The 23,264-nt window shown below is 44.9% G+C and overlaps 1 protein-coding gene across 1 annotated transcript in view; it reads right to left on the minus strand.

Annotated features, from left to right (window-relative positions):
- atp13a1 (ATPase 13A1) overlaps positions 1-23,264 on the minus strand; it is a 94,042-nt gene that overhangs the window by 9,504 nt on the left and 61,274 nt on the right. The window contains exons 17-21 of the mRNA XM_070867379.1: positions 22,676-22,784; positions 12,657-12,856; positions 11,404-11,500; positions 3,870-4,048; positions 486-600 (exon numbers count right to left, since the gene is read on the minus strand). Coding sequence (XP_070723480.1) covers positions 486-600; positions 3,870-4,048; positions 11,404-11,500; positions 12,657-12,856; positions 22,676-22,784 — 700 coding nt within the window. The remainder of the gene's footprint in view (positions 1-485; positions 601-3,869; positions 4,049-11,403; positions 11,501-12,656; positions 12,857-22,675; positions 22,785-23,264) is intronic.

Consider the following 23,264-nt stretch of genomic DNA (forward strand, 5'->3'; position numbering starts at 1 on the left):
AGGAGCTTAGTCTGTAGGTGGATCTAGAGGCCCTATGATAATGGTAGATGTCTTGCAATGTAGACCAGCGCCGTGTGATGCATTTGGGTCTGGGTGATTCCAGCTATATACAACACCCCATGCAGGTTGCCTGCTCAATGCTTCTGAGCGAGAGAAGGACCTGGGGTGGTAGTTGATGAAACATAGATCAACGTTGTGAAAGTGGGGCAAAGAAAATCTGCCACAATTGTGTATGGGGAAAGAGTCAGACTGAACACTGAGCTCAAAGTAAAGTGTAACCGTCGGCTTTTATTGCAGGTCTCCAAAGTGCCTTCTTAAATACCTGTGCTCCCAAGGGATTATGGGGTCCCTTGGGATGAGGGAATGAGCTCTCTGGTGGCTGTACAGAGTAAATACAAGTCCACATATATAACAATTACGAAGCAAAGCATGTGCTGCATGTTAAGCGGCACTGGGGGCGGGGTGGGTTACATACAAATACTCACTGCACATGATGGACGATAGCTTGGAAGTAAATGGGGCTGCAATGCTGGCATCTCCCAGTTTTATTACAGGCATCTGGTCCTCCTCGAGGTCCTTTAGCACCTGGTTAAGACGCTCCTGTAGGGAAACAGAAGATCATAAGAAATAGGAGCAGGAGTAGGCCATACGGTCCCTCGAGCCTGCTCCGCCATTTAATACGATCATGGCTGATTCGATCATGGACGCAGGTCCACTTCCCTACCCGCTCCCCATAACCCCTTATTCCCTTATCATTTAAGAAACTGTCTATCTCAGTCTTAAATTTATTCAATGTCCCAGCTTCCACAGCTCTGAGGCAGCGAATTCCACAGATTTACAACCCTCAGAAGAAATTTTTCCTCATCTCAGTTTTAACTGGGCAGCCCCTTATTCTAAGATTATGCCCCCTAGTTCTAGTCTCCCCCATCAGTGGAAACATCCTCTCTGTCAAGCCCCCTCATAATCTTATACGTTTCGATAAGATCACATCTCATTCTTCTGAATTCCAATGAGTAGAGGCCCAACCTCCTCAACCTTTCCTCATAAGTCAACCCCCTCATCTCTGGAATTAACCTAGTGAACCTTCTCTGAACTGCCTCCAAAGCAAGTATATCCTTTCATAAATATGGAAACCAAAACTGTACGCAGTATTCGAGGTGTGGCCTCACCAACAACCTGTATAACTGTAGCAAGACTTCCCTGCTTTTATACACGGTGGGTGGAGAGATGATTCACAGTGAACACCGACGGCTGCTAATATCATTGACCCTTCGAATACTGCCCAGTGGGTCCCCCCCACCCCCACAGAACAGGACACACCAACGAAAGGTAGGCTCCTAACTACACCATTTGTTAACTCAAACATTCCAACCACTGCCTCATGGGTGAGAATACCCGAAAGACCTAAACAGGAAGCTGGGTCACGGGCTGAATTAAACACTACTTATAACATCAACCCAGTCGAGTTTTGAACTCCACATACAGCCCATCACCAAGGTCGCTTGTATAATGTGCCCATCTCCTCAGGCCCCAATGCAATTTCCTTGGCCTCGCTCCACCCTCGCTCTGCAGCCTCCTCCAACCCTACACCCTCCACTCTGGCCTGTTCACCACCCCCCACCCCCCACTCCAGCTCCCTCTATTCCACCCTCACTGACGTCCGTTGCATCAGCAAGCAGCTGTCAAACCTTGCCTGGTGGGAAGGAAAACCACTGAGAGAGCTGCAACCCCGGGGCCCCTTCCGCACAACACATAGCAGCTGGTCTCGAACTGCATTGGCAGGAGCCTGCAAACCCTGGCAACTCGGATAAAGGGTGCAAAATAGCTCTTTACTCCCATTTTCTTCCCTCCCCGGGACACTGGCTTCTGGCGAAGGATTTGGCTCTACAGGTGGCGACACCCTCATCTATCACACTCAAGTGAGCCTAGACAACGTGGTTTAGTAGGGTATTCGACCACAGCCCAATCCTGTTCCAGGAGGGGATCAATGGGTAGAGATCAGGCTGATTTTTTTCTCCCCTTAATGATGGACAGTTGTCCTGCTCCAACTCAGATCAGTTAACTTAAGCACAGATTGGAGCCGATACCTTCCCTGGGAGGATGGGCGCACTGACTTCGCCGTCCTCGTCCAGGCCAGCATCCCCGGCGTTGGGGCACTGGCGGCTGAACAGTGCAATATGAGAGCCACAGACTCTGTCACAGGTGGGACAGATAGTCGTTGAGGGAAGGGGTGGGTGGGACTGGTTTGTCGCACGCTGGGTGGACCACATAGTTCCCGTGACAGTCGCAGGACTCTCAGGGCGGGTGCTCTACTCAGCTCCTTCACGGCAAACGAGCCAAAGGTGGGCAGCAGAAACGTTACAAGGACACCCTCAAAGCCTCCCTGATAAAGTGCGACATCCCCACGGACACCTGGGAGTCCCTGGCCCAAGACACCCTGACTGGAGGAGGTGCATCCGAGAGGGCGCTGAGCACCTCGAGTCTCAATGCCGAGAGCATGCAGAAATCAAGAGCAGGCAGCGGAAAGAGCGTGCGGCAAACCAGTCCCACCCACCCCTTCCCTCAACGACTATCTGTCCCACCTGTGATAGAGTCTGTGGCTCTCATATTGGACTGTTCAGCCACCTAACAACTCACTTCAGGAGTGGAAGCAAGTCTTCCCTTGATTCTGAGGGACTGCCTATGATGATGATGATGATGTTTACAGCTCAGTAACTCACTGCTCGAACTAGCGCAGCCACCAGGAGAAAATAAACATTAAGCAGATAAACTTAAAAAAAAATAGATTTATATATACTTGTAATGTACTTCTTTCAATTTAGTATAGAGGTTGGAGCTCCCTTATCTGGCACCACCCCATGACACCCGTTGTGGCCATGCCGAAACCCGGTCCGCCGAGGGCCTGCTAACACTTCCTTCACGGCCCACCCGGGGAGCCGACCTCCTCCCCGCTCTCAGGCCACCTCACCACCCCCCCCCCGCCCCCAAATCTGATAAAATCCCTTATTCGTCACAGGCCAGGTCAGGTCCCGAGGGTGCCAGATAAGGGAGGTTCAACCTGTACTGTATTTGCTGGACACGGTGTGGTCTCCTCTACATTGGGGAGACCAAATGCAAATTGGGCGACACTTTGCGAAACACCTCCGTTCAGTCCGTAAGCGTGACCCCAAGCTTCCGGTCGCCTGTCACTTTAATTCCCCAACCCACTCCCACATCTCCATCCTCGTTCTCTTACACTGTTCCAACGAAGCTCAACGCAAGCTCAAGCACCTCATCTTTCGTTTAGGCACTTTACAGCCTTTGGGACTCAACATAGAGTTCAACAATTTCAGACCATAACGTCTGCCCATATTTGGCTCCCTTTCCTTAAACCCCTTGCGTATCTTGTGTATTTTTTCCACTGTCTCCCAACGGTAGCTGGCAATTATTCCGCCATTCACGCCCCTATCTAGATTAATCTTTTTCTAACTTCTGCCATTACCATCTCAAGTCAGCCCATCATCCCTTTTGTCTCTCAAATCTCTCCTGTCTTCCACCCTATCACCGACCTTCCCTTTTATTCTTTCCACCCCTCCCCCACTCAGTGCTCCTTAAGAATCTGTTCATTTCGAACATTCGCCAGTTCTGACGAAGGGTCATCGACCTGAAACGTTAATTCTGTTTCTCTCTCCACAGATGCTGCCTGACCCATTTTTATTTCAGATTCCATCATCCGCAGTATTTTGCTTTCGTTCAGATATAGTTTTTAAGTAAAATAGCTTTAAAAGACAGTACATTTACGTAGAAAAGCAGTAAAGATTAAACAAAATGTCGGAGATAATGAACTGAGGCTAGCCGGCCAATCCAGCAAGCACGAGAGTACTACCCACCCTCTGTAAGGAGAGTTGCTCCTCTCGCTGGGACATCAACCGGTGCCGTGCTGCCCGAGAGTTGCCTTTCATGTTGCTGCCTGCGTTGGAAGTGAAAGACTTCCCGTCGTTGACCAGATCTTTCGTCTTCCTCCTCTTGTCCGGAATCCGCTCGGGAGCATTAGCCAACAAGGCCACTCCTGAAACAACAGGACACTCGCTGAAACGCTGATCCGCGAGAAGCACCGAATGTACGGTCTGGTCCGGGATTGCCCAGCACAAGTCCCAGTGGGTAAAAGCAATGCCAGGTATAGCACACAGACCTGAAGGTCCCAGGGCAGATTGCTGGTCAGGGCAAGAGTTGGGGTTGGGGCACCATAATTGGGCCTCAGCAACCCTGATCTACGAGAAGAAAAATAAATGTGTTGCCACTCCTGATCACTACTCAGTGACTCAGGAAGGAAAGGAAGAAAATACTGATTGAGGGAACTTCCAAGCAACCCAATGTAAATTGGGAAAGGCTCTACGCTCCGCAATATAATGCAAGACTCCTTCCTGAGTGTTAGGGAGTCCATGACAGGAAGCTCTTTTCTAGACTTGGTTCTGGAGTGATTCAGCATTGAAACACTAGCCTTATGGGACAGGTTAGGTATGGGTATCAAGAGATATGGTACAAAGTCAGGTAAAGGGGATTGTCCCACGAGGAGAAATTGAGCAAACTAGGCTTATATTCTCTCAAGTTTTGAAGAATTAGAGGTAATCTCATTGAAACATATAAAATTCTTAAAGGGCTTGACAGGGTAGATGCTGCGAGGATGTTTACTCTGGCTGGGGAGTCTAGAACTAGGAGGGGGCAGAGTCTCAGAATAAGGGGTCGCCCATTTAGGAGTGAAGAGAGAAGAAAATTCTTCACTCAAAGGATTGCGAATCTTTGGAATTCTCTACTCTAGAGAGCTGTAGATACTCAGTTATTGAGTATATTCAAGACAGAGATCGATAGATTTTTGGATACTAAGGAAATCAAGGGATATGGGGCAATGTTCCCTCCAATTTATTTTGGTGTGCGGCCCCTTTAAATTTACTGCGCGGCCAAGCACGCGCGGAATCTTTTCCAGCGGCAGCAGCTAATGAGTGGCCTGCGCAACACCTCGTAAGGTAAAAGATCAACTATGATCGTATTGAATGGCAGAGCAGACTCGCAGGGCCTAAATGGCCTACGCCCGCTCCTATTTCTTCCGTTGAATGGTGTTGAGGTGCAGATCAGCCATAATCTAATTGAGTGGCAGAGCAGGCACGAGGGGCTGAATACCCTACTTCTGTTCCTATGAACAATAACTTCAAACCCGACTTGGGACATGTAACCAAAGCCTCCAGATAGTCAAGCTTTAAGGGTATGAGGGCTGAATTTAGTTACAATGGGCCCAAGTTTCCACATGATTTGCGCCTGATTTTTTAGGAGCAACTGGTGGAGAACGGACTATCTTAGAAATCGCAATTCTCCACATTTTTTTTTCTGCAGTTCTAGTCAGGTAGAACAGTTCTACTTTGGAACAGAATTTTTTCTTCAAAAGGGGGCGTGTCCGGCCACTGACGCCTGTTTCAAAGTTTCCACAGTGAAAACGTACTCCAAACTAAGTTAGAATGGAGCAAGTGAAGATTTTTGTAGAACTGAAAAAACCTGTTCTACACATTAAAAAATCAGGCGCAGGTTACAAATTAGGCGTCCAGAACGAGGTTGGGGGGGGGGGGGGGGAGGGAACTCATTAAATTCTACAATAAATCCTTATTTATACTTCTACAAACATTATACAAATAAATCCAACCTGAATAAACATTTATAAGCAAAGAAAAGATTAAATAAACCATCTTCCTACCTGTGTGAAAGTGCTTCAGGCACAGAGAATGCTGCAGGCGTTCGTTCCCGCGGGGGGGGGGGGAAGGGAACAGCCATTTCGTTCCCGCGGGGGGGGGAAGGGAACAGCCGTTTCGTTCCCCTGGAGGGGAGGGGGGGGAATTGAACAGCTGTTTTGTTCCCGCGGGGGAGGGGGGAAGGAGACAGTGAGAAGGCTGCAAGTGCTATGGCAATGTGCTTTTATTAAAAAAAAATTCAAAAATTAAACAGCTACAAAGAACTACAAAAATGGCCGAGTGCCAATGTTTTTTTCACACTGAGCATGTGCGAACGCTCCAACGCGCACGCGCAGCGTTGCCGGCAGGAAAAAAACTAATTTAAATAGTACCCGCCCCCTCCCACTTACAAAATCGGCGCGAATGTAGGCTCCGCCCCCCTGGGCGCCGCGCCAGGCAGACAAGGAGCTGCTGAACGCTCCAGAATTGCGAGGTTTTTTTTAGGCGCCGTTTTAGGCGCGAAAAACGGGCGCCCAGCTCGAAGGAGCGCCCGTTTTTTATTGTGTGGAAACTTGGGCCCATAGGGAGGCCACTGTAGGAAACTGCAGGAATATATTGGTGGAAGATAAATGGGCATTTTCAAAAGCACATGCACACACCCGTATATAGCAGCAGCAATGGTTAAAAAAAATCTAAATGGATTAACATGAAAATTTAAATAACTTGTATTTATATAGTGCCTTTAATGCAGCAAAACGTCCCAAGGCACTTCACAGGAGTAGTAGGAGATAAAAATTTGACACCGAGCCGCACAAGTAGAAATTAGCACAGGTGACCAAAAGCTTAGTCAAGAGGTGTGTTTTAAGGAGTCTTGAAGGAGGAAAGAGAGGTAGAGAATAAAATTTACAAAGCGTGTGGGAGTGACCGCTGGGCCAAGTACAAAACTGTACAGAAGTGAGTCAAAGACAATGAGGGGAAAACCCGGAAGTGACAGGATAGCAAAACAGTGCCAACAAATTCTACTTGTACTGCAACAGCAAGAGGAAGTTAAAGGTTTCAGGAGGAACAACAGATGGTCAACAGATTTACTGACTGCTTCTTGTAGCTTTTAACCCGCGAGGAGACAAAACATGCAATCCAACAAATATTGTGCGTGAACGTGAAGTAGAGATTTCAGTTGGGCTGAAGGGGATGAAAACCAATAAATCGCCTGGGATGGATGACTTACACCCCTGCGGACTTAGAGAGATAAGGGAGGAGATTTGTGACCGTCAGCTAGGAGGGAGTCAGCCTATACTAGGGAGGTTCAAATAGATCTGAAGCAGACTAATAGAGTTCCATCTTCAAAAAGGGCGACATTGTCAAACCTGGCAACCACAGATCATTAGCCCGACCTCAATCATTGCAAAGCTAATAGAATCAACTCAAACAAAATGCAAAAGCAACTGTACACACTCAAATGAGAGCTAACAATGCTTTAGAAGCGGTACATTTTATCTGAAAGCTTTGAGGAGGTGGCCTCCTAATAATGTATATGTGGATTAGTAACTGGCTAAGAGGGAAAGAAAGAGAGAAAAAGTGCAGTCCTAAGTGGAGCTATAGGTCACAATAAGAGAGTTTTAAGCTGAGATCCCTCCTGTTCAGAGTAGCCATAAAACTGCAGTCCCAGATCACACCAAGCATGGCGACTGTGGATTCAAAAGATGCAGCCACAAATTTACAAAGGGAGTTTGACATGGTTTGCACTGGGGCTGAGAAGTTGCAACTGAAGTTTAATATGGAATGCTGCATCAAAAAAGTTTTAAAAAAAATAGGAGGGTGGGTGAGATAGAATATACTAAGGGAGGAGTTGAAAGATTTAAAGATGGAACTCTTAGTTTGCTTCTGGTCTGTTAGAACCTCCCCAGTATATGCCGACACCCTCCCAACAGACAGTCAGTGCTTCAGAAATCTCCTTCCTCGATTGAAATCGGAGATGGGGAGGGGGTGGGGGGAGGTTAACTGACAGGAACTTATTCAGTGTTGGCACCAGTTTTCCAGTTCAGACATAACACAACTGCAAGTAATTCTCTCGATCATCTGCAACGATACCTTAAACTTAACTTCAGAAGAATGTCCCTACACACCAGTGGGAATTTTTCTACTTGCTGCACCGGCAACCTTATGGTCTTTTTAAAATGGATTCAAAGTCATAAGGTGAAAGGACACCGCGTGTATGATACTGCATCACCAAGTCCCCTGAAACAATTGGCATTGTAAATATAGCCTTGTATTATTTCTGCGAATCGTTACTTTAAATATACAAACTGTCCTAGGGCACCGCTTCATCCTCCCATCACCAGTGCCCCCTGACACCAACATTAGGACAATTACAGCGAGACTGTAGTGATTAGCTTCACCAGTCGAGTGCCATAAGGAGGTAACTTTAGCTCTCGCTTTCAAATCGCTTGCCTATTTGTGACGGATTTCCAAATCTTAATTGTTTCCGGAATGTAGGCCACAACTGATGAATCTCGCAATGAGCAAACACGCGTACTGGGGTCAGAAATAAGAATCTACAAAGTGTCAACAGTCACCAAAAGGGAACTGAACACAGGAAGGTTTTACTGGATTGGAAACAAGCCAATGTAGGCCCTCTCTTCAAAGAAAAATCGACAAAACAAATCCAGTCAGCTACAAACTCGTTATAAAAAGGTTATAGAGGCACTGGAGAGGGTGCAGAGAAGATTTACAAGGATGATACCAGAAATGCGAGGGTATACATATCAGGAAAGGATGAACAGGTTGGTTCTCTTTTCTCTTGAAAAAAGGCTGAGGTGTGACCTAATAGAAGTCTTTAAAATTATGAAAGATTTTGATAGAGTAGATTCAAGAGAATGTATCCACTTGTGGGGAAGAGCATATCTAGAGGCCATCAATATAAGATAGTCACCAAGAAATCCAATCGGAAACTTCTTTATCCAGAGAGTGGTGAGGATGTGGAACTTGCTACCACAGAGAGTGGTTGAGGCGAATAGTATCGATGCATTTAAGGGGAGGCTGGATAAGCATATGAGGGAGAAGGGAATAGAAGGTTACGCTGATAGATTTAGATGAGGAAAGACGGGAGGAGGCTAGAGTGGAGCATAAATGCCTACATGGACTGGTTGGGCTGAATAGTCTGTTTCTGTGTCGTATATCCTATCTAAACCTATGTAGTCTCCCATTACCTACTGGTAACATAATCATTTGGAACTAACCTACTAAACGGCAGCCAAAGCAGTTTCGGGAGAGGAGACCTGCCTAACCAACTCCCATATCTTCTATGAGTAAGTGATGTGGCAAGATCACAACACGAGGCCCGATGATGTTCTATCCCTGGACCTCCAGAAACTCTCATTAAAAATTCCAGAAAGTTAAGGTAGTGGATAAAACATGAATGTGGAGATGGAACTGCCTGAAAGGGAGGAAGCATCAGGCATTAGTTAGGGGACTAATACCAGGTTGGGAGAGGTACTGGTTAGAGTGCCTGAGCAATTAAAGCCCCAATTGGTCATTATTCGCAGAAGCAACCCAAATTCAGGAACTCAATGCAAATTGGCCAAAGGTGAGCTGGACAGTCAAGTCAGGCAGGGAAGCCAAGTAACTATAGAAGGACCTACACAAAATACGCAACTATAGCAGATGAAATTACACCGAATTAACAGCACAGAAAACAGACCATTTGGCCCAAATGGTCCATGCCAGTGTTTATGCTCCACACGAGTCTCTCCTCCCCACCCTTCTTTATCTCACCCTATCAGCATATCCTTCTGTTCCTTGCTGCCTCATGTATTTATCGAGCTTCTCCTTAAATGCATCTGTGCTATTCACTTCAACTATTCCTTGTCCTAGCGAATTCCATATTCTAACCATTCTTTGGGTAAAGAAGTTTCACTTGAATTCCCTATTGGATTTATAGTGACTATCTTATATTTATGGCCCCTAGTTTTTGTGTCTCCCACAAGTGTAAACATGTTTTCTATATCTACCATCAAACCCCTTCATAATTTTAAAGATCTCTATTAGGTTACTCTTCAGATTTCTCTAAAGAGCCCCAGTTTGTTCAGCCTTTCCTGATAAGGATAACTTCTCTGTTCTGGTATTAATTCAATATGTACAGGATATTACACACTGGAAGAGTGGGAGACACAGTTACTCAATGAATGGTGTTGAGACAGACATTGGGAAGTGACAAAGGGTCATCGACTTGAAACGTTAACTCTGTTTCTCTCCATTAGATGCTGCCTGATCTGCGGAGATTTCCAGCATTTTCTGTTTTTATATCAGGAAGAGATAGTGGATTCAACACTTCACGTCGAGTTACTGCTCAGCAGGAGCCCACACTAATGCTGTACAAGTCTGCGGCCCCCCATACTGAAACCATGCAAAATTCATGAAGATACGAGGGAAACAGCCAAGCCTTGGAAATGGTGCAGAGAAGAACATAAGAAATAGAAGCAGCAGTAAGCCATTTGGCCCCTTGAGCCTGCTCCGCCATTCAGCAAGATCATGGACTCAGCTCCACTTCCCTGCCCGCTCCCCATTACCCTGGACTCCCTTACCGCTCAAAGATCTGTCTAACGCCACCTTAAATATATTCAATGACCCAGCCTCCACAGATCTCTGGGGCAGAGAATTCCACAGATTTACAATCCTCAGAGAAGAAATTTATCCTAATTTCAGTTTTAAATGGGCGGCCCCTTATTCTGAGACCATATCCCCTAGTTTTAGTCCCCCCACCCCCGAGTGAAAATATCGTCTCTGAATCCACCTTGTCGAGCCTCCTCATTATCTTATGTTTTAATAAGATCACTTCTCATTCTTCTGAATTCCAATGCGTATAGGCCCAACCTACCCTCATAAGTCAATCCCCTCATCTCCGGAATCAACCTAGTGAACCTTCTCTGAACAGCCTCCAATGCAAGTATGTCCTTCCTTAAAATACAGGTCACAGGACTGATCAAATTATGTCATATTAACGAGTTGTGAGGATAGGGTTGGAGAACTTGATCTCTTCATCCTTAAAGATGGCTAATAAAAGCAAGCCTCAGGGCCATGTCAGAGACTAAAAACTTCAGCGCTACTTCTAGTTAACTCATGACTGCAGACAAAGGGACACAAGTACACACTGGGAACAGGCAAGATGTGAGGAAGCCCTTTATACACAAGCAGTGATCACTACCTGGGATGGGCCAGGTAAGGGGCAGCTGAAACTCTGGAATCTGGCGGTTAGATGATATGATGGGGGTGGTGGGAATTGTAGGTTGTCTAGGAAAGGATCAGCTAGATGGGCTGAATGGTCTCTTCCATCCAACTATCTTGGTAAAACAAAAATATTTGCGATCATAAAAATTTGGATTTAAACAGGAAATCAAGTCATAACATTGCAATTTTTTGGAACATACTGGGGTGTGCTGCATGAAGTTTATTGGAAGGAATCTCATCTTACAATTTAGTTCGTCTCTTAAGGCTTTATCAAATGTAATCCTAGTTTTGGAATTCAACTTCACAGTACAGGGGTAATTGTCAGGTTAAACACGATAACCAGGCACCTCGCTGATGTTTGAATCTGTTAGCCGGCACTTCTACAGTCAATGTCCTAAGCTATATCTGTGTTCTCAGACTCCATTTATACATCAATCATTGTATCCTGCTGTGCATCATAGATTCACTCCTTTATGCTTACCAACATCAGCGTGCTTCAAGGCCCCAACATCATTGGTTCCATCGCCACACATCAATGTGGTGTAACCCAGGCTCTTGTAACTGGTGATCACAAACTCCTGCAAACAAGGACAGCAGTATTCAGTCACACACACAGGTGCAAAACAGAAACATCTGAACAGAACAGTACTTGGGACAAGAATTGGGGCATAAAGGAGGGGCTAGGAGAAATTTTTTCATATAAAGGATTATTAGAATAGGGAATCCATCTTCACAAGTTACTACTGAAGCCAAGGAAATCACTGCATTTAAGGGGCAATTAAATAAAACAAACAAAAATATTCAAGGGTACATCATCATCATCATCATAGGCAGTCCCTCGGAATCGAGGAAGACTTGCTTCCACTCCTGAAGTGAGTTCTTTGGTGGCTGAACAGTCCAATACAAGAGCCACAGACTCTGTCACAGGTGGATCAGATAGTCGTTGAGGGAAGGGGTGGGTGGGACAGATTTGCCGCACGTTCTTTCCGCTGCCTGCGCTTGATTTCTGCATGCTCTCGGCGATGATACTTGAGGTGCTCAGCGCCTCCCGGATGCACTTCCTCCACTAGGGTGGTCTTTGGCCAGGTTACTATTGAAGCCAAGTCAATCACTGCATTTAAGGGGCAATTAAATAAACAAAAATATTCAAGGGTACAGGGGTAGAGGATTAGAGTAATTCACTATGATGCGAGACACCACAGGCTGAATTACTTCAAATCACTGCTGAAAATTCTACGCTTCTAATTATGTTTAACCCTGGGAAGGACGGTTGTAGGCCATCTGTTGCCTGAATCCTAACTTGCACCATCACCTGTGTGTTTGCTGACCTACATTAGCTCCCAGTCCACCAACGCCTCGATTTAAAAACTCTTATCCTCATGTTCAAATCCTTCCAAGACCTAGCCCCACCCTATCGCTAACTTTCTCCAGCAGTACAACTCTCCGAGATCTCTGCGCTCCTCCAATTCTGGTCCCCGATTTTAATCGCTCCACCACTGGTGGCCGTGCCTTCAGCTGCCTAGGCCCAGAGTTCTGGAATTCGCTCCCTAAACCTCCCTGCCTCCTCCTTCAAGACCTACTCAAAACTACTACTTTGACCACTGTCCAAATATCTCCGTATGCGGTTCGGTGTCAAATTTGGTCTTTGACAACATTCCTGCGAGACGCCTTGGGATGCTGTATTATGTTAGGGGCGCTTTCGAGTTGCAATTTGTTATTATAGCAAAGTCTAACCTTCTGTTTGGGTGCAACGCGGGCAAACACTTGGATATGAGGCATGAGCTTCAGCAGGAATGACCGGTCCATCGTATTTAAATAATCGAGCCCTTCCCCCGTTATGCACAGGTCATGGTGTTTCGTCAGGTCAGCCACAGAGGATGGGATCAAGGGAACGGTAACTGCGTCGTTAATGGACCTCCACTCCCACGGAGAACCTGGAGGGATTAGCACACAACATTCCATTAGGCTTTACAAACATGGGACAGTTCACCGCACGCTCCCTCACAAAGTGATATTCCCTGGCAATTGTTGCTAACAATTATACTATTGTCAGTCTTTCTGTTTACTTGTATTTCTATCAATGCTATGTTGCACTTGAGTAACTTCAACAGATACATATCATCATGTGGAAGAATGAAAAATCTCAATGTTCTCTGCCCACAGAACCCCAAGTAAAAGGTAATGACGTGAATAGCACGTTTAGTGAGTTGGTCACACCGCAGGTAAAGGGTACACAACCAAATAGTAAATGGGTGACCAGCAGGAAGAGCAGTGGAAGGAAGGTAGTGCAGGGACCATCCCCCTGCAAAACAGATACACCGCTTTGGGTACTGTTGAGGGGGATGACTCATCAGGGGAAGGCGGCAGCAGCAGCCAAGTTCATGGCACTGTGGGTGGCTCTGCTGTACAGGAGGGCAGGAAAAAGAGTGGGAGAGCGATAGTGATAGGGGATTCAATTGTAAGGGGAATAGATAGGCGTTTCTGTGGCCACAACCGAGACTCCAGGATGGTATGTTGCCTCCCTGGTGCAAGGGTCAAGGATGTCTCGGAGCAGGTGCAGGACATTCTGAAAAGGGAGGGTGAACAGCCAGTTGTCGTGGTGCATATAGGTACCAACGATATAGGTAAAAAACGGGACGAATTTAGGAAGCTAGGAGCTAAATTAAAAAGTAGGACCTCAAAAGTGGTAATCTCAGGATTGCTACTAGTGCCACGTGCTAGTCAGAGTAGGAATCGCAGGATAGCTCAGATGAATACGTGGCTTGAGGAATGGTGCAGAAGAGAGGAATTCAAATTCCTGGGACATTGGAACCGGTTCTGGGGGAGGACCAGAACCAATGTCCTAGGGAGAGTGTTTGCTAGTGCTGTTGGGGAGGAGTTAAACTAATATGGCAGGGGGATGGGAACCTATGCAGGGAGGCAGAGGGAAATAAAAAGGGAGACAGAGGCAAAAGTTAGAAAGGAGAATAGTACAAGTGGAGGGCAGAGAAACCCAAGGCAAAAAACAAAAAGGGCCACATTACAGCAAAATTCTAAAAGGGGCAAAGTGTGTTAAAAAGACAATTTGAGGCTCTGTGCGAAATAAGGTGGACGAATTAACTGCGCAGATAGCAGTTAATGGATATGATGTAATTGGCATCATGGAGACATGGCTCCAGGGTGACTGAGGCTGGGAACTCAACATCCAGGGGTATTCAACATTTAGGAAGGATAGACAGAAAAGTAAAGGAGGCGGGGTGGCGTTGCTGGTTAAAGAGGAAATTAATGCAATAGTAAGGAAGGACATTGGCTTGGATGATGTGGAATTGGTATGGGTGGAGCTACAGAATACCAAAGGGCAGAAAACGCTGGTGGGAGTTGTGTACAGACCACCAAACAGTAGTAGTAGAAATAAGGGATGTGTGCAATAAAGGTACAGCAGTTATCATGGGCGACTTTAATTTACATATATATTTGGCTAACCAAACTGATAGCAATGCAGTGGAGGAGGATTACCAGAGTGTATTAGGGATGGTTTTATTGACCAATATGTCAAGGAACCAACTAGATAGCTGGCCATCCTAGACTGGGTGATGTGTAATGAGAAGGGACTAATTAGCAATCTTGTTGTACGAGGCCCCTTGGGGAAGAGTGACCATAATATGGTAGAATTCTTTATTAAGATGGAAAGTGACACAGTTAATTCAGAAACTAGGGTCCTGAACTTAAGGAAAGCTAACTTCGACTGCATGAGGAGTGAATTGGCTAGAATAGACTGGCAAATGATACTTAAAGGGTTGACGGTGGATAGGTAATGGCAAACATTTATAGATCACATGGATGAACGTCAACAGTTGTACATCCCTGTCTGGAGTAAAAATAAAACAGGGAAGGTGGCTCAACCGTGGCTAACAAGGGAAGTTAAGGATAGTGTTAAATGCAAGGAAGATGCATATAAATTGGCCAGAAAAAGCAGCAAACCTGAGGACTGGGAGAAATTTAGAATTCAGCAGAGGAGGACAAAGGGTTTAATTAGGAGGAGGAAAATAGAGTACGAGAGGAAGCTTGCCGGGAACATAAAAACTGACTGCAAAAGCTTCTATGTGAAGAGAAAAAGATTAGTGAAGACAAACCTAGGTCCCTTGCAGTCGGACTTATAATGGGGAACAAAGAAATGGCAGACCAATTGAACAAATACTTTGGTTCTGTCTTCACGAAGGAAGACACGAATAACCTTCCGGATGTACTAGGGGACCGAGGGTCTAGTGAGAAGGAGGAACTGAAGGATATCCTTATTAAGCGGGAAATTGTGTTGGGGAAATTGATGGGATTGAAGGCTGATAAATCCGCGGGGCCTGATTGTCTGCATTCCAGAGTACTTAAGGAAGTGGCCCTAGAAATAGTGGATGCATTGGTGATCATTTTCCAACAGTCTATCGACTCTGGATCAGTTCCTATGGACTGGAGGGTAGCTAATGTAACACCACTTTTTAAAAAAAAAAGAGGGAGAGAAAACAGGTAATTATAGACCGGTTAGCCTGACATCAGTAGTGGGGAAAATGTTGGAATCAATTACGAAGGATGAAATAGCAGCACATTTGGAAAGCTATGACAGGATTGGTCCAAGTCAGCATGGATTTATGAAAGGGAAATCATGCTCGACAAATCTTATGGAATTTTTTGAGGATGTAACTAGTAGAGTGGACATGGGCGAACCAGTGGATGTGGTGTATTTGGACTTTCAAAAGGCTTTTGACAAGGTCCCACTCAAGAGATTGGTGTACAAAATCAAAGCACATGGTATTGGGGGTAATGTACTGGCGTGGATAGAGAATTGGTCAGCAGACAGGAAGCAGAGAGGATAAACGGGTCCTTTTCGGAATGGGAGGCAGTGACTAGTGGAGTGCCGCAGGGCTCAGTTCTTTACAATATACACTAATGATTTGGATGAAGGAATTGAGTGTAATATCTCCAAGTTTGCAGATGACACTAAACTGGGTGGCGGTGTGAGCTGTGAGGAGGATGCTAAGAGACTGCAGGATGATTTGGACAGGTTAGGTGAGTGGGAAAATGCATGACAGATGCAGTATAATGTGGATAAATGTGAGGTTATCCATTTTGGGGCAAAAACATGAAGGCAGAATATTATCTGAATGGCGGCAGATTAGGAATGGGGAGGTGCAATGAGATCTGGGTGTCATGGTTCATCAGTCATTGAAAGTTGGCATGCAGGTACAGCAGGCGGTGAAGGCGGCAAATGGCATGTTGGCCTTCATAGCTAGAGGATTTGAGTATAGGAGCAGGGAGGTCTTACTGCAATTGTACAGGGCCTTGGTGAGGCCTCACCTGGAATATTGTGTTCAGTTTTGGTCTCCTAATCTGAGGAAGGACATTCTTGCTATTGAGGGAGTGCAGCGAAGGTTCACCAGACTGATTCCAGGGATGGCTAGACTGACGTACGAGGAGAGACTGGACCAACTGGGCCTTTATACACTGGAATTTAGACGGATGAGAGCGGATCTCATAGAAACGTATAAGATTCTGACGGGACGGGACAGGTTAGATGCAGGAAGAATGCTCCCGATGTTGGGGAGTCCAGAACCAGGGGACACAGTCTTAGGATAAGGGGTAAGCCATTTAGGACTGAGATGAGGAGAAACTTCTTCACTCAGAGTTGTTAACCTGTGGAATTCCCTGCCAGAGAGAGTTGTTGGTGCCAGTTCATTGGATATATTCAAGAGGGAGTTAGATATGGCCCTTACGGCTAAAGGGATCAAGGGGTATGGAGAGAAAGCAGGAAAGGGGTACTGAGGTGAATGATCAGCCATGATCTTATTGAATGGTGGTGCAGGCTCCAAGGGCCGAATGGCCTACTCCTGCACCTATTTTCTATGTTTCTATGTTTGTACATCTCGGTCCATTTTATGAAAGAAGTTTCCATTCAGCTAAACAGAAGACAATAGAACCAGTCAGAGTAACCGTATCTTAATAATATAGACATGTGGCTGCTCAGACCAGTTTGTAATAGGTTAAAGAAAGACAGGCTTGCATTTATACAGTACCACCAAACACCCCACAGCGCTTTACAGCTAATGAAGTACCGTTTGAAATGTAGTCACTGTTGTAATGTAGGAAACATGGCAGCCAATATTGCACACGGCAAACTCCCACAAACAGCAATATGATGACTTCAATCTGTTGATTGAGGGATAAATATTGGCCAAGGCACCAGGGAAAACTCCTCTGCTCTTTTTCCAATAGTGCCATGGGATCTTTTACATCCACTCGAGAGCGCAGACGGGGCTTCGGTTTAACGCCTCCTGCGGTAGACAGTGCGGTGCTCCCTCAGCACTGCACTGGAGTGTTAGCCTAGATTTTGTGCTCAAGTCTCTGGAGTGGGACTTGTACTCACAACCTTCTGACCCAGAGGAGAGTGTGCTGCCCACTGAGCCACTGGCTGATAACAATTGATGTGAACAGGTAATGGACAACCTCACCATCAAACTGAGATAGGTATTGCAGCATATTGGGTTCCTTGACTAAGTGTTAAGTAAATAGGGGCAGAGGTCATTCAGTTGAAATGCCGCCTGGTCAGTGAACTTTGTGGTCAGTTTTCGGCTGCAGGTCAGAAATACCCAGCATTGCAAGATTGTTATATATCTGTAATGATGCACGACGACTGAACTGTGACACTTTGTTTCTAACTTATTAAAATACTAGTTTTATTGCCAGTTTTCTCCCTTTTTAACAATAAGCCATCAGGTTTCCAATATGTGGATGGCTGAGTCAGTACTGTACATGCAGTTACTGAGTTACTATAAGCTAGGGTGTATAAATAGCCTTGTGGGCCCCATCAAAATGTAACATGGCATCTGCCCGACAGCTTGACCATCCTATAGTGGCACAGGATTATATAGAATATACAGCAAAAACAGGCCATTCGGCCCAACCAGTCCATGCCGCTGTTTATGCTTCACTCGAGCCTCCTCCAGTCTTTCCTCATCTAACTATTACCATAACCCTCTACTCCCTTCTCCCTCATATGCTTATCTAGCCTCCCCTTAAACGCATCGATACAATTCACTTCAACTACTTCCTATGTTAGCGAGTTCCACATTCTAACCACTCTTTGGGTAAAGAAGTTTATTCTGAATTCCCTTTCTCGGTGAAGGCCTCTAGTTTTGCTCTTCCCCACAAGTGAAAACACTCTGCATCTACTCGATCAAAAGCTTTTGTAATTTTAAAGATCTCTATTAGGTCACCTCTCAGCCTTCACTTTTCAAGGGATGAGACCTAGCCTGTTCCTCGCATTTCTGGTATCATCCTTGTAAATCTTGTTTACACCCTCTCCAGTGCCTCTATATCCATTTTATAATATGGTAACCAGAACTGCGCACAGTACTCCAAGTGTGGTCTAACCAAGGTTTGATACAAGTTGAGCATAATTTCTCTACTTTTCAGTTCCAGCCCTCTAGAAATAAACCATAGTGCTTGGTTTGCTTTTGTTATGGCTTTACTGACCCATGTCTCAACTTTTAGTGATTTGTACTTCCAGATTCCTTTGCTCCTCAACACCATTTAGATTCTTATTTTCCACCTAATGTGACCTCTTTATCTCGCAGTCATCCTCAGTATAGATTATGCCTCCCAATTTGATGTTCGCAAATTTAGAAATTGTGTTTTTGATTTGAAAGTCTAAATCATAATACAAATTGTGAAGTGGTCCCAGCACTGATCCTTGTGGGATCCAACTTCCCACCATCTGCCACTCTGAGTAGCTATCTTTTACTCCTACTCTCTGCTTTCTGTCGTTCAGCTAGCTATCCATTCTGCTAATTGTCCCCAGATTCATTAGAACATAAGAACATAAGAATTAGGAACAGGAGTAGGCCACCTAGCCCCTCGAGCCTGCTCCACCATTCAACAAGATCATGGTTGATCTGGCCGTGGACTCAGCTCCACTTACCCGCCCGCTCCCCATAACCCTTAATTCCCTTATTGGTTAAAAATCTATCTATCTGTGACTTGAATACATTCAATGAGCTAGCCTCAACTGCTTCCTTGGGCAGAGAATTCCACAGATTCACAACCCTCTGGGAGAAGAAATTCCTTCTCAACTAGGTTTTAAATTGGCTCCCCCATATTTTGAGGCTGTGCTCCCTAGTTCTAGTCTCCCCTACCAGTGGAAACAACCTCTCTGCCTCTATCTTGTCTATCCCTTTCATGATTTTAAATGTTTCTATAAGATCACCCCTCATCCTTCTGAACTCCAACGAGTAAAGACCCAGTCTACTCAATCTATCATCATAAGGTAACCCCCTCATCTCCGGAATCAGCCTAGTGAATCTTCTCTGTACCTCCTCCAAAGCCAGTATATCTTTCCTTAAGGAAGGTGACCAAAACTGCACGCAGTACTCCAGGTGCGGCCTCAACCTATACAGTTACAGCAGGACCTCCCTGCTTTTGTACTCCATCCCTCTCGCAATGAAGGCCAACATTCCATTCGCCTTCCTGATTACCTGCTGCACCTGCAAACTAACTTTTTGGGATTCATGCACAAGGACCCCCAGGTCCCTCTGCACCTCAGCATGTTGTAATTTCTCCCCATTCAAATAATATTCCCTTTTACTGTTTCTCCCCCCCCCCCCCCCCCAAGGTGGATGACCTCACACTTTCCGACATTGTATTCCATCTGCCAAACCTTAGCCCATTCGCTTAACCTATCTAAATCTCTTTGCAGCCTTTCTGTGTCCTCTACACAACCCGCTTTCCCACTAATCTTTGTGTCACCTGCAAATTTTGTTACACTACACTCTGTCCCCTCTTCCAGGTCATCTATGTATATTGTAAACAGTTGTGGTCCCAGCACCGATCCCTGTGGCACACCACTAACCACCGATTTCCAACCCGAAAAGGACCCATTTATCTCGACTCTCTGCTTTCTGTTCGCCAGCCAATTCTCTATCCATGCTAATACATTTCCTCTGACTCCGCATACCTCTATCTTCTGCAGTAACCTTTTGTGTGGCACCTTATCGAATGCCTTTTGGAAATCTAAATACACCACATCCATCGGTACACCTCTATCCATCATGCTCGTTATATCCTCAAAGAATTCCAGTAAATTAGTTAAACATGATTTCCCATTCATGAATCCATGCTGCGTCTGCTTGATTGCACTATTCCTATCTAGATGTCCTACTATTTCTTCCTTAATGATAGTTTCAAGCATTTTCCCCACTACAGATGTTAAACTAACCAGCCTACAGTTACCTGCCTTTTGTCTGCCCCTTTTTTTTTTTTTTAAACAGAGGCGTTACATTAGCTGCTTTCCAATCCGCTGGTATCTCCCCAGAGTCCAGAGAATTTTGGTAGATTATAACGAATGCATCTGCTATAACTTCTGCCATCTCTTTTAATACCCTGGGATGCATTTGATTAGGACCAGGGGACTTGTCTACCTTGAGTCCCATTAGCCTGTCCAGCACTACCCCCCTAGTGATAGTGATTGTCTCAAGGTCCTCCCTTCCCACATTCCTGTGACCAGCAATTTTTGGCATGGTTTGTGTGTCTTCCACTGTGAAGACCGAAGCAAAATAATTGTTTAAGGTCTCAGCCATTTCCACATTTCCCATTATTAAATCCCCCTTCTCATCTTTTAAGGGACCAACATTAACCTGGAGCACATAAATTGTTATTTTTCTTGAATACATAAATCCAGGCCAACACTCCAGTGCAGTGCTGAGGGGGCTTTCGGATGAGACGTTAAAAAAACAAGGTCCTGTCTGCCCTCTCGGGTGGACGTAAAAGATCCCATGGCACTATTTTGAAGAGCAAGGGAGTTACCCCGGTGTTCCTGCCAATATTTATCCCTCAATCAACATAACAGAAACAGATTATCTGGTCATTATCACATTGCTGTTTGTGGGAGCTTGTTGTGCGCAAGTTGGCTGCTGTGTTTCCCACATTACAACAGTGACTATACTCCAAAAGTACTTCATTGGCTGTAAACTGCTTCGTGATGTCCGGTGGTCGTGAAAGGCGCTATATAAATGCAAGTCTTTCTTTGTTACTCATTAGCCTATTAGCTTATCGAAGGCCTTTTAAAAATCTAGACATATTAAATCTACTGCATTACTCTCGTCCAATCTTTGTGTTACCTCTTCAAAGAATTCAATGAGATTGGTCAAGTAATCTTTCCATTTTGAAATCATGTTGACTATATTTGTTGTTTCTAGATTTTTTTTCTATTTTTTTTCTTTTAGTAGGGATTCCATCATTTTCCTACTACCAATGTTAAGCTGACTGGTCCATAGTTCTCCGGACATGTTCTGTCGTCCTTCTTAAATATAGGTATAACATTAGCTAGCCGCCAGTCCTCTGGCACTACACCTTTTTCTCAAAAATTAATGTGTAATAGTGCCTCTGCTATCTCTTCCCTAGATTATTTTAAAATACAATCAGTCCAGATCAGGGGGTTTTATCTTGAGTTTGATTAGTTTATTTAAAATTTCTCTTTATTTTAAATGCTGTTATATAATTTCTAATCTCATCTTCTGATGTCATGCCCACCTGATCAGTCTTTTCAGTAAATATTGGAACAATATAATTATTTAATATTTATGCTATTTTGCTATTGCTGTCTGTGATTGTATCCTGTCCGTCCCCTAGTGGCTCTATTTCCATCTCAACTTTTCTTTTTAATATAAAAATTGCCTGTAGAATATTTTAGTATTTTGTTTTATGTTCCTTGATGATTTAATTTCATTGTTCCTCTTCACCCCCTGAATTGTTTTTTGATTTCACTGCTAATCTCTGTATTCTCCCTGGTCATGCTCTCCTCTCCTAAAAGAAGACTTGTATTTATATAGCGCTTTTCACAACCTCAGGGCATCCCAAAGCGCTTTACAGCCAATGAAGTACATTTTGAAGTGTAGTCACTGTTGTAATATGGGTAATGTGGCAGCTAATGTGATAATGACCAGATAACCTGTTTTTTAGTGATGTTGATTCAAGGGCTCTTCTTCATTACGACCATGGGATCTTGTACATCCACCTGACAGGCCACTAAGTTTAAAGTCTCATCTGAAAGAAGGGACCTCCGCCAGTACTGCACTGGAGTGTCAGCCTAGATTTGTGTGCTCAAGTCTCTGGAATGGGACTTGAACCGCAACATTCTGACTCGGAGGAGAGGGTGCTACCCACTGAGGCACGGCTGACACTGCTGTCCATGTACTCAGTATATGTCCCTTTCCTTACCCTCATTTTTTCCTTTATACTGAACCAGGTGGGTTTTTAACGACAATCCAATATTTTCACGGTCACCATTACTGATACTGGCTTTTTATTCCAAGTTTATTTAATTAACTGAATTTAAATTCCCCAGCTGCCGTGGTGGGATTTAAACACCTGTCTCCGGATCATTAGTCCTGGCCTCTGGATTACTCGTCCAGTAACGTAACCACTATGCTACCGTACTTGCATCCAAGAACTGAGTTAAAAAAATCATACAAATCCTTTCAGCCGACAAACAGGAGCCTTCGACCACTCTGCCTGGTCCCAGGCTTTGTGTCTAACCCACAGCACCAAGTGTCCTTGCCCTATTATTACATTCTCTGTGCATCGGCAGCTCAGCTAGCCCCACTGTATTAGTTGCAAATTAACAAAACACACAAAAATTTGCAGCAATTAGTAAAACCAGCCCATTCTCTGCTCCCTTTAAAACTCAATCAAGTTCATCAGGCTATGAGTATTAGGTAAGGCAGCAGCTTTACCTTTAATCTGTGGTGCTTGAAGGACGAGTGTATGCGCTTTCTGGATGAAGTTGAGCTCTCGGGCCACATGGCAGGCTGTCAGTGGGTTATCACCAGTGATCATAATTACCTGCAGAGAGACAGACAAACCGGGAAAGAGAGACATGGACAGAAACAGAGTGAGGACAAGACACAGACACAATGGAGGAGAGAGGGAGAAAGAGTGTGGGGGGTGGGGAGGGAGGTGAAGGAGGGTGAAAGATGGAGAGGGGAAGAGAGAGAAACACAGTCACAGTGACAGAAAGCCAACCAACCAGGATTGAGAAAATAGATCAAAGGGAAGGATAAGATGGAAAAGAAACGAGAGAAAAAACAGAGTTACTTAATCTAATTAAAGCTGTACAATGTAAATTAATGCATCTGTACCTCATGGCTAAGTTTAGCTGAGCTGGGGATTAATATTTTCCCAATGGCACTAACATTTTAGATGCAAGAAATATTAGAGGGTTCTCAAAAATGAAAAGTCAACAACAGGTCTGTTAGCCAACTATATTAGTGTGTTGCTAAGGTGATCATTGCCCACCCAGCAACAGCCGCCATTATTTGTTTG

Source organism: Pristiophorus japonicus, chromosome 24, assembly GCF_044704955.1.
Source record: "Pristiophorus japonicus isolate sPriJap1 chromosome 24, sPriJap1.hap1, whole genome shotgun sequence".
Lineage (NCBI taxonomy): Eukaryota > Metazoa > Chordata > Chondrichthyes > Pristiophoridae > Pristiophorus > Pristiophorus japonicus.